The 12,162-nt window shown below is 45.9% G+C and overlaps 1 protein-coding gene across 1 annotated transcript in view; it reads right to left on the bottom strand.

Moving 5' to 3' along the window:
* CSMD2 (CUB and Sushi multiple domains 2) overlaps nt 1-12,162 on the bottom strand; it is a 653,486-nt gene that overhangs the window by 214,183 nt on the left and 427,141 nt on the right. The window contains exons 14-15 of the mRNA XM_050747220.1: nt 11,825-12,151; nt 7,782-7,976 (exon numbers count right to left, since the gene is read on the bottom strand). Coding sequence (XP_050603177.1) covers nt 7,782-7,976; nt 11,825-12,151 — 522 coding nt within the window. The remainder of the gene's footprint in view (nt 1-7,781; nt 7,977-11,824; nt 12,152-12,162) is intronic.

The following is a 12,162-nucleotide window of genomic DNA, read 5'->3' on the forward strand; positions in this document are numbered from 1 at the left end:
CATTAATTAGAACAAACTGCAGTGGATTTAAATACATAAAATATGTTTGGATTGTAATGATATTTAAAAATGTGCAACTTTGGAAGGTGTTAGGGAATCAACTCATTAATATGAAAACAGGTAAATGCAAATAATTATTTCCTTGCTTTTCCTTTACAAACTATATCTCAGAGTAACCAAATAGTTGATGAAGACAAGTTTTCTTTAAGTATAGCATTTCAGCTTATGAAAAAATAAATGATAGCATGTTACCATTTTGTAATCCCTAGGCTCTGATCATTAATTGTTCCTAAAGACCCCAACAGAGAGATACCCAAATATTATATGATTCTGTTGGAGACATTGCCTACAAGATATTCTGGCTATAAAAATGGAAGCTCAATCTGATTAAGTTTCTAGATCTTACTGCCAATTAAAGGAAACATAAAAGAGAGACAATCATGTTAAACAACCTCCCAGGGAAGCAAGTGGCAAAATTCCGAATGCAGGAGACTTCTCATTCTGAATAATTCTCATTTATCTCTGGATAAAAGACCCAACTTCTGCAACAACAACAAAAATCTCAAGGGGGTGGGGAGTAGACATCTATAGATTAGAAAAGACTTGAGACATATCAGCCAATTATAATGTATGAAGCTAACAAGGATACTGACTTAAAAATACTATCAAAGAACGTATTAGCCAATCATGAAAATTTGACTGTATTAAGTAATTGTTTTTAGTTTTTCAAAATGATAGCAATGTGGTTACGTTTTCAAGAGTTAGTTTGATCTGTTGGAAACACATTACTAAAATGTTACAGATGAAGTGTGATGCCTGAAATTTGCTGCGAAATAATCCCAGAACCAGCAGGGTGGTGGTGGGGGAATGGGTGGGGGTCTAAATGGAAACAAAATAGGCAATGAGTTTATAATTGTTGAGGTTGACTGATAGGTACATGGGGGTTCATTATACTATTCTCTCTGTTTTGGTATGGGTTTGAAGTTTTTCATTTAAACAAGGTGAAGGCAAAAACAGGGAAACACACACACACGCCTGTGTGCGTGCACATGCATACACACACATACAAAGAAAAGAAGGAAAAAGGGGGGATCCTCCCTTGAATAGGGAGAGGAGCTCAGCAATAAGACAAAAGAGGGACTCTGTGCCTGTCCCAGCACCTGGTACTCACTAGATGCTCCATATTTGTTGATGGAATGAAATACTGGTTGATAGGTAGGGATACTGGGTGTCATGGATGGAATTGTGTCCTCCCCAAATGCATAGGTTGAAACCCTAGCCACCAATGTGACTGCATTTGGAGAGAGAGCCTTTCAGGAGGTAAATAAGGTTAAATGAGGTCACGAGGATAGAGCCCTAGTCCAGTAGGACTGCTGTCCTCATTATAAGAGGACGACACCCTGGGTGCATGTGCACAGGAAACAGGCCACGTGAGAACACAGAGAGGAAATGGGCATCTGCAAGCCAAGGAGATGCTTCAGGAGAAACCAACCCTTCCAGTACCTTGATCTTGAACTTCCAGCTTTCAGAGCTGTGAGAAAATAAATTTCTGTTGTTTAAGGCAGCCAGTCTATGGCACTGTGTTACGGCAGCCCAGGCTGACTGATACACTGAGCTTCTAACAAGGGGTTGCTGTCCCCTGTGAGGGATGAGCCACTTCTCCTGACCTTGATGCTAAAGTTGTGCAAGGCAAAGAGGAATAGGGAATGGTGACAGAATAGAATACAAAGAACAAATACTCATTGAGCATTGAGCTCTATAACATGCCAGACGCTGACCTTCATGTATGCTTTCACTTTCCCTGTGTGTTAGTCTTCACAGCCACCTATAAGGCGGGCACAGACATTAGCCTCATTTCATAGCTGAGGGAACATACCTGAGGTACAAAGAGCTTAGGTGACTGGCCAGGAACACACACTAGGAAGTCGCAGGGTCAGGATTTAAACCTGGGCGGTCCAGCTCCGCAGCCTGCATTTTTAACCACTATGGGTGGACGTGGGAATGCCCACCTCAACCACTGCTTCTGTAACGGAATGTAGGCTGCTGCTAAAGGGGTTTTTACCCTTTAATGGGTAAAAACTGGACAACACTAGTTGTCCAGTGTGAGTGACCAGAAGTAGTTGGAAGTCCTTTCCTCTGACCAAAGTGACTCTGGAGTTACTCAGCCCTGCAGCTGTAAGTGTGACCTCCTACTCTCCAGCCCTGCCCCCCCACTGCCCACCTGTGCCCCTCACCACCTGTCTTCCACTGTTTTGTGGTAGAATACAAGCAGAATGAACTTGGACTCAGACCTCACTTGGAGGTTAAAAGTGATAATTCTGGAATCAGAATATCTGGATTTGAACCTCACTTAGCTGTGGTCTTAAGCAAGTTATGTAACCATTTTGAGCTACAGTTTCTTCATTTGTGAAGTGAGGATAACAATACTGCTTTCATGAGGTTGTCATGAAGATTCAGTGGGGCAGTGGATGTTGATATGGTTAGGCTGTGTGTCCCCACTCAAGTCTCACCTTGAATTGTAATTCCCATAATCCCTGCATGTCAAGGGCGGGACCAGGTGGAGGTAATCGGATCATAGGGGCAATTTCCCCCATGCTGCTCTCATGATAGCGAGTCACAGGAGATTTGATGGTTTTATAAGCATCTGGCATTTCCCCTGCTTGCACTCCCTCTGTCCTGATGCCCTGTGAAGAAGGTGCCTATTTCTCTTTTTGCTTTTCACCATGATTGTAAGTTTCCTGAGGCCTCCCCAGCAATGTGAAACTGTGAGTCAATTAAACCTCTTTCCTTTATAAATTACCCAGTCTTGGGTATTTCTTCATAGCAATGTGAGAATGGACTAATATAGATGTAAAGCAATTGGCCTGGTATTTGGCGCATAGTACGTGCTCAGTGATTACTAGCTGGGTGATTTTGGGAAAGTCAACTCACCTCATTGTTTTTCTGGATTCTCATGGATAAAGCATAATTACATCTTTCTGACAAAAGCGGCATGAAGTTTAAATGAGAGATTGCTAGAAACCCAATAACTGCCCTTACAGTTCTTCCTTAGATGCCTAAATGAGCTACCACCACCACTTAGATTTCTTTGTGGTCATGAGGAGAACTGACCTTCTTTCTTTATTACAGGACTTGCTTTTTTCCTGATTTTAAAAGTAACACATTTGGTATAGATAGAGAATAAATGTGGATGTGTTTATACCAAACTGTTAAACCATTTTCCTCTGGGGAGTGGGATTGGGAAGTGAGCATTTTTACTTTGAGCTGTATTGCACTTGTGCATCATTTGAAATTTTTACAACCACCAAGTATTCCTTTATTTATTTATTTGACAGAGTCTAGCTCTGTCGCCCAGGCTGGAGTGCAGTGGTACAGTCATAGCCCACTACAGCCTCTAATTCCCAGGCTCAAGCAATCCTCCAAGTATTTCTTTAAAAATTAAAAAACGAAAATACAGGGGCCAGGTGTGGTGGCTCAGGCCTGTAATACCCACCCTTTGGGAGGCCGAGGCTGGCAAATCATGAGGTCAGGAGTTTGAGACCAGTCTGGCCAACATAGCGAAACCCCATCTCTATTAAGAATACAAAAAATTAGCCGGGCATGGTGGCATACACCTGTAGTCCTAGCTACTCAGGAGGCTGAGGTAGGAGAATCACTTGAACGCAGGAGGTGGAGGCTGCAGTGAGCTGAGATCACGCCACTGCACTCCAGCCTGGACGACAGAGCAAGACTCCATCTCAAAATAAATAAATAAATAAATAAATAAAATAAAGAAGAAAATGCACACTCACTGTAGATAATTTATCTTTTTCTGTGTGTATTTCTTGTAAGCAGAATATTCTTAAAGCTCAGCTCTTTGTCTTTTAATAGGGAGTTTAATTACCTTTATTATCATAACTGATATGTTTGTCTTACTGCTGTCATTTTGTTTCATGCTGCCAATTTCCAACATTTCCACGTGATGTCCTGTCTTCTTTGTCTTATGCATTAGGCAATATGCTTCCTTTTAATTTTCTATGGGGATGTGGAAAGTAGAAATCCTGCTTTTCATTCTATTTGGAGATGCTTTTAAGTCTTTCATAGATGTGTTGGAAACCATATTCTCTCCAGTGATATAATTCAAGAAAAATACAGTAACAGGGTAGCCAAGAGTCTGGATTTGAATTCTGGCTCCGTCACTTACAACCTGGGAAGATCCTAGGCAGGTGACTTAACCTCTCTGTGCCCCAGGAGGGACAATAACGACATCTATTTCCTAGACTGGTGCAAGGTTGAAATGAGGCGACTCTGTCAGACACTTATCCTAGTGGGGTCTGATTATTTTTCCTTAAAAGAGTCAAGGAAGAGGTAAGTGTAGGGGAGAGAAAGGCAGGCGGGTACTCCGGTGTAGCTGCCTTCACTACCCAGAAGTCTTTCTTGGGAAATTTCTGATTTTAAACATAAGGGACTCCTATGTCCTGTGAACTCAAGATCACAGACTTGGTCACTCCAGCCCGTTCGCTTCCGTATTGTCTAAGGCTGCTGTTGCATTAGGACAGCAGAGTTAGAGCCCACACAGTCGAAAATACTTCCTATCTGGCCCTTTAAGAAAAAGTTTGCCGACCCCTGCTTTAGATCCTCCAGATAATCATCCTTCTTTCTAAATTTAGGAGAAGCCATCATCTCTCTTGTCCTATTATAGCCTCTCAAAAGCTAAGTGGCTCTTAGCATATATTAAAAGATTTTCTAAAAGACCATTAGCTTCTGCATTTAATTGTCCACAAGGTGGGGATACTTAATCAAAAACAAAACTAGAAAAAAACCAGAAAAGACAAAGATGCTGATTGCAAAGCAGAGCTCTACCAAGGCTCAGACAAAAGGAGGGAGAGGAGCCAAGAAGGGAAAGGTTCCCAGGGGCTTCTTTAGCCAGTTTGTCTAAGGTTTTAAGGCTGGGATTCAGCCACCCTAAGTGGCATCAGGCTGTCACACTCTGGCTGACGTGCTACACCCCAGATCCTCGAAAACCATGCTGGCATCAAATGCCCATCACTCTGAGAAAACTGAGCAGGCTCTCCCTGGGGTCAGGGTGTCCAATAGACTGTCCCTTACTTCTGGGGTCTACTGCCCCAACCCTACAGCCTTTCCCCCTCCAGGGACAGAATGAACAAGACCTTTTTAACTTTAAAATGAAGACCTTGCTTATGAAATAGTGAGCCACTTGAAGATACATTAACAAAGGTCAAATTATCTCACGTGTTCATACACGGTCTTGAGAGTTTCAATGCATCGCAGAGCTAAAGTCTAGGAGCACTTGATTCAGGAGGGTGGGGGGTGGAGAGGAGGATTGTGCAGTTACTAAGTCCTGAGGGTTCCTCAGAGGGGTCAACTCATTTGGGACTAAGTCCCTGCAGGTTCAGGGGCAATGGGAATCTGGCCTTCTGCCCTGAGACTGCTCACAATCTTGGTAGGGAGACAGAACCAAGGCCTGTGGAACTGGTAAATGTAATAACGGTAAGAACCAGTATCCAACAGAGTGGTCCAGTGGTGGTGGCCCATGAAAAATAATAGAAATTAGGAGAACGAAGAGATCAGGTGAGCCAGAGACAGCAGGGAAGATCTCAGAGAGATGAACCAACACAATGAAAACTAAAGAAATTATAAGTGGTCAATGAGTGCGAGGGAAAACGAGGGGGCTGGTCTGTAGGAAGGTGAAAGACCACCGACTGACAACCCTCCAGACTGGGTTCTGCATGGATGCTTTGTACAGTGACCTGTTGCCAATGAGGAACCTGAGGTCTAGGCCTAGTTACTTAACCTAAGCCTGTTAGCTCTACAGCTGGGAAGCATGGCAACTGAGTTTCGTGTTGTTTCTCTAACTCCACAGCTTCTGTTCTTTCCAAAAGTGCTGATTGCACTGGGGAAGAATGGCAGATGAGGTTGTATAGACCACACTGTGGGAAGCTTGGAAGTCAGAAAGAAATGTCTATTCATGTCACGGTTGGGGCAAGTTCCTGGGAGGATGGAAATGCACCACTTGATCCCCCAAAGTGGAGCAAATACTGATCTGATTGGTCCAATGAAGAAATAGTTAAAATCAAGTTAACGCTGATCGTCAACACTTATTGAGTGCTACCTCTCACCAGGCACTGCTCCAAGAACTGCGCATGCTCAAGACAACTCTGCAAGGGGGTTCCCATTATCGACCTGCATTTTACAGTGGGGCAACTGAGGCACAGAGAGGTCAAGTCACTTCCCCAGGGTGGCTTGGATGATATGTTGCAGGGTGGAGACAGCAGGCAGTCTGGTGAGAGTCGGGGCTCTGGAGGCATTTCATTTATATGCTTCTCATTAGGGAGACTCTAGCCTAGTTAAAAGGCCATTCATTCATTCATTCATTCATTCGGTGATTCGTCAACCAGTATTGATTGAGTATCTACCAAGTGTCAAACAACACGCCAGCTGTGGGAATATGAGGCCAAGGAAGACTCCCTAACCTCATGGAGCGTACATGACCGTGAGGGCGCAGCTTATGAGGACTTACTTTATACCAGGACTGCCTACTCCATACACATCTGATAATTATCATTATCCCTCTTTGTTTTCCAGCTGGAAAATGCAAAGGCTCAAGGGGGAAAAGTGAATTGCCAGGATCCCAGCCTGGGCCCCTCTCACTCAAATGTCCACCTGGACCCCTTGCCACCTCCAGTGTTCTCGGTGGTCCTTCGTCTCCCACCCACCCATCTATAAGCTCTGGGTAATACTCTCTCTCAGGCATACTCCCTTCTTCATTCTCCTGTCCTTCCTGTTCATGGCCATGATGCCCAGATTTGAGTTTAGGAATTGGGTAAGCCAAGAGGTCTCTTAAGTCTCTATCCTCTTTCTATTACATGAAATGTGAGGACGAAGGTTTCTGCCTCCTAAAAGGAGAGAATCACATCCTTCGTCTCCTTGGACACTGTCAGTTTCCCCAAGGGGCCCTTGGGATACTCACTATTCATCCATTATTCACAAATATTTATGAAGTACCTATTCTGTGCCAGCCACCATGGTTGGTACACAATGCTTGGCACACAAATTTGCCTGGTGCACAAATGCTTGGTACACCATGCTTGGTACATAAATTTAACCTGACTCCTGTCTCAAGAAGCTTTATCTGTATTTTAAATGTTTGTAGTTTGGTGGAACAGATGGCTGGTCTTGCAAATTGAGTCAAAAACTGTCTTGTGTGGCAAGGCAGGACTGAGGAGCTGCCATCATAAGCCGTGTGCTTGCTGCAAGCTGTGTTTCTTCTGGCTGGTTGGCACTGAGTCTCCTGGAGATTGACCACGAGGATATCAAGTCAGCATTTAACAGGGCACAAAGGCCGAGACTGGGAGACATCCCAGGGAATTGGGGAAAATTAACATGTGGAGAAGGGAAGAGTGGTAGGCACCTTGAAAGACCCGAAAACTCGCAGTACTGCCAATGCTACTTCGGGCTGCTGGAGCTCCCCTGGGCAGGAGCTGGAAACAGGGCTCTTAACGGCCGTGATATTGAGAGAGGTCTCATTTGAAAGAAGAGGTGCTTTTGATGCCTGATGTCCAGAGCTCTTTCTCTAATCTCTGTTTATAATTTAAATTCCTGTGCACAGTGTCTTCATGAAGCCGCTGCTATTCCATCATGAGGGTGAGAGAGTGGCCTCAGTCCCAGGAGAAGAGCAAGGACAAATACAGAAAGGAACCACCATGGCCTGGGCTTCTTGCTCCCCCTCCCCAGCCTCTCTGGCTGACAACAGCTGCTGCCCCCAGCCTGCAGGCACATACCTTCACACCGCAGCACAGCGCTGTTCCAGACCACACTGCCCTCCTTCAGGACACAGGTGATGGTCTCTGAGCCCTGAGTCCCAAGGAAGCCTTCATCACAGAGGAAGGAGATGGAGCTGCCCAGCTGGAGGCTGTCCCCAAACCGTTTGCCATTTACTGGAACGCCAGGATCCGGGCACTCATTGTGTCGGAAGGCTGTGTAGATGGAGTTCAAGGACAAGATCAGACACTGCTGGAGTAGAGAAGAATCCTCAAAGAAAACAAGCTTCCTTGGGATGGTAAACCCTAGAACTCCACCTCCTCCCCAAGAACTTGCCACGTTGGAGAGCTAGACATCCTAGGACCTGGCCATCAAGCAGGTGCTCATTAAACTTGATTTCCTGCCTTCCCGAACACCTAATCCCACCACTGCATTCTAATAGACATTTATAGATCAGGCAGTAAGCTAAGTGTTTCTGCTGTTAGCTCACTTACACCATATAATGATTCTATGAAGTGGATCTTGTTACCCTACTTTACAAATGAAGAAACTGAGGCTCAGTGTGGTTAATGAGCTGATCTGTCTCCTCAATGTCAAATCCATTCCACATTTCCCTAACTTCAGACAGTTATGGGATCATTTCTGCCTGAGGTGAGCCGGACTCTCAATCCTGTGATGCTAATAGACTCTAAGCATCATAAAGGAGGTGCCCTAGAATTAACCCTGTCTGAAGCTATTTCCTTTATTTCCTTGCCTGTTGACAGGGCTGCCTCTCACTCTACCCAGGCAATTGATAATGCAAAGAGTGGAGAGAGGACAGAGTCAGAACGCTGCAGATTTAATCGTGCTTTGCCTCTTATTCGTTACATGGTCCTGGACAACTTATGCAATCCTGATGAGCCTTAGTTTCCTGACTGATAATATGGAGACCATCCTTCACCTGCAGGGTCATTCTGAGATAGAAATAAAATGGGGGTTGATGTGAATATGAGAGTGGCGAGTGTTTGGTGCAGCACGTGACAGATTGTAAGTGCTAATTGAAGATGAGTTCCCTTCCTTCTTCCCTCCCTGCATGGGAAGATACTCTTTCCTGCTCGGTCTCTACCAAGCACGTTCCCTGCCTTCCTCCAGTAGCGGTGCCACAGTTCTCTCACTAAATGTCTCTGAAGCCAGGCTCTATTTGCACCCCTATTGTTCTGAGGATGGCAACTTTCCAGTGGAGACCAGGATCTAAGGCTGCATGGGTATAGGCCACTTGAAAAAAAATTTCTAGGCCTCTGAAATTCCCTAGTGATAGAAACACTTGCACATTCAGAAACAGCAGTGACCCTGGAGACTGTTGGATCTTGCTAGAGGCAAGAAACCTGCAAACCTGACCCTTCCCATTGCAGATGGAGTCTCTGATGTGGAAATGACTGTGATGATCCCATGCAGGCCTTCAGCTGAGTGCCCAATACCCTTCCATTTGAACACCTAGGTCAGCCCAGACTTGAGTCTCCCAACCTTTCTTTGTTGAAAACTATGACCATGAAGTCACCCTGACATTTAGAAATATGGTGTGGGAAAAAAAAAGTGATGCCTGGGGCCTAGAAGTCCAGGCATTTTTCTTTCAAACCCATCAGTCATACACACGTAGGCACAGATACACACATCCACATATGAACACACACGCACGTACACACATACACACATAAATGCACAAAGCAGGAATATGGAGCTATTTCCAACATCTGGGAGCAAAAGCTCTGAGTCAAGGACCCACTTCTCCCTGTGTTCCTTTCCAGACCTCAGTTTTCTGGCATGTGAAAGGGGTAGATCTTGCTTTATGGAGCTTTTGCTGTGAGGCTTCCAGTGATGACTGTTGAGTGCTCAGCACCAGGTTCAGCCCATAGTAGGCGCTCAATAAATGGCAGCTACTGTCATCGTTGTTCATCATGTTCCATGTGGAAGAAGAATTAGCCTTGTTCCCAGGAGTTCTGGGGGTGGAGGTAGGATCACTGATCCTTGTTACAGCGACACAGATGTGCCTGCTAGCTATGGAGAGAGCTGTCTGAGGCGGCAAGCTCCCTGACACTGGGCAAATTCAAGCTCAGCCTCAGTGATCATCAGTCAGGATGTAGGAGGAGATTAAAGTCCTGTGGGAGAGACTACACTAATTCCCTGACACTTGGCCATAGATGATTGTTTCACTGACTGCATCCAGATTGCCTCAGAAGCCTACCAAAAATGTAGATTCTGGGGGCCCATCCCTTTAGTGATTCTAATTCGGCAGGTCTAGGATGCGACCCAGATTCTTAAAAATCATTTCTATCAATCCATCCAACTGTCTATTTGTATAAATGCATGAAAACTATCTGATATCTGTAATAGCATCCATCAATTGTTAGCAAGGATCATTTCTGGCTAGGGGGGTTTTGGGTGGTGGTTAACATCTCTCCTTTGACCTGTCCCGTTTTTTGAATATTTACATATTGGGTATGTATCATTTTTACAATGGTAGAGAAACCTTGGAAAGAAATATGAGTAAGACCTATCCTCAGATTAGTCTGCTGCTCTCAAGATGAAGCTCAGCCCCTGGGCCACCAGCTGCCTCCTCTCCCAAGTTCCCGCTCAATTTCCACACCTGCTGCAAACCTAGAGTTCTCGGCCCTCACCATCCTGGATACGTGTGCTCCCCAGGATACCTCTTATCCCTGTTCTTCTCACTCCGCCAGGGCAAGAAAAAGCATTTACTCATTCATGGATCCCTCCATTCTGTAAACATTTGTTGATCCTTAGCACACACCAGGCCCTGTGCTGGGCCGAGGGATATAAAGATAAGGAATGCATCCTCGCCCCTTTCTAGTATGAAGCAGCATGGTCAGTGCTAGATTAGGAAGGTTAGGAAAGACAGAACTAGGCTCTTACCCTGCTTCTTCCTGCCCACAGGGGATGAAACAGGAATCCCCTGGAGGTGACATGCCCTGAGAAGGTTCATTGTGTCCTAAAGAAGAGTAGTGAGGGGAATGGAATGGGCTTTACCTGGCTGCGGATCCCAAACGGCCCACCAGGTAGCACCTAATGTCTTCATTCCAACTGGACTCCAGAGATAGGTGGAAAACAGAGGCAAGGCCTTTATGCCAAGGGTGGGAATGGGGGTTGGGAGATCAGTATGTGTTTGTGGGCATGGGGCACAGCTTGCACTGGGGACTTGCCCTTCATAAGCAGCCTCTGGGAAAGGATCTAGTTAATTGCTCAGATGGACCCACCTCCAGCCACACTTGACTGTCATCAGCCAAGTCCATTGGATTTATAGCTTCTTATGACCTGATAACCACTTCTTGCTATCTTTGGTGGCTTGCTATTTCTAGTCTCCAAGCTTCTGCACCCCCCTCAACCCCCTCTGTAACCACGAGATACAGAAATAAAAATAATCACTGCAGAGTTTAGGTTGCTTCTAGGGAAGGGGCCCAGGATTGAAACTGGAGGTGGCAACTTTCAGATGATGGCCCTGAGAGGGGCTATGAGGAAAGTCCCTAAGAGTTGTCCCCAATAAGTCTGGGAGCCCAACAGAAGTGTTGCTCCAAAGCTGTGATTCTGATTTGACTATGGGAATGGGAACTGGGCAAAGCAAAGTGAGCAGCCCTGCCAGGAACGCAGAGGTCAGCAGCAGGCGGGCATTCAGGGTTTTGGGAGAGCACCTCAGAGAGGGCATCAGGAATGAATGAGAATGATAGAGGCTTTCTTTCTCTTGGACTCTCCCTAGTTCTGGCTGGGTCTTGTAGGATGGGGAAGGTTGGGGCAAAAATAAGGTTCCAGGCTCCTTTTACATTATATATCACAACTATGGGAGATAAATGCCCTTCAGAGAGGGACTTCCAGAAAAGAGCACCCTGCCTGGTAGCCAGTGCTTTATGCCCTTTCTTGGTCATGCTGGGAGCTCCATGCCTGGGCACTGCAGCCCTGCAATGCTCTGGGAACTACCCCATCCACATCCCCTCCTCCCTCCATGGGAACACCTTCAATCATCTTCGGAGGCAGACATTCAGAGGGAGGGCCAGCTGGTGACAGAGGGAGGACTCACTGGTAAAGGTGATGTTGAAGCCCCGCTTCCCTGTGGAGTGGTCAGTTTGGAACTCGAGACGGGCCACGTGGCCACTGCTTGTGATGGAGGAGGGAAGCTGGTTTCCTGAGAAGGTGCCCAGGACGGGCGCCTCGGCGGTGGCCCCATCCTTGATGACCAGGAAATCAAACTGAGGCTCCACGTCAATGTCGTTGAAGGCCAGGTGGATGCGGCTCTCAGGCCTGGCCAGGATGAGCCAGACGCAGTGGAGGTGGTTGCCATAGTCCTCTGGGTAGTTGGGAGACAGGACAATCCCAGATGGGCTGGTGAAGTTGAAGAAGCAGGAGACTGCAAGAGAA

This window comes from Macaca thibetana, chromosome 1 (genome assembly GCF_024542745.1).
Source record: "Macaca thibetana thibetana isolate TM-01 chromosome 1, ASM2454274v1, whole genome shotgun sequence".
Classification (NCBI taxonomy): Eukaryota; Metazoa; Chordata; class Mammalia; order Primates; family Cercopithecidae; genus Macaca; species Macaca thibetana.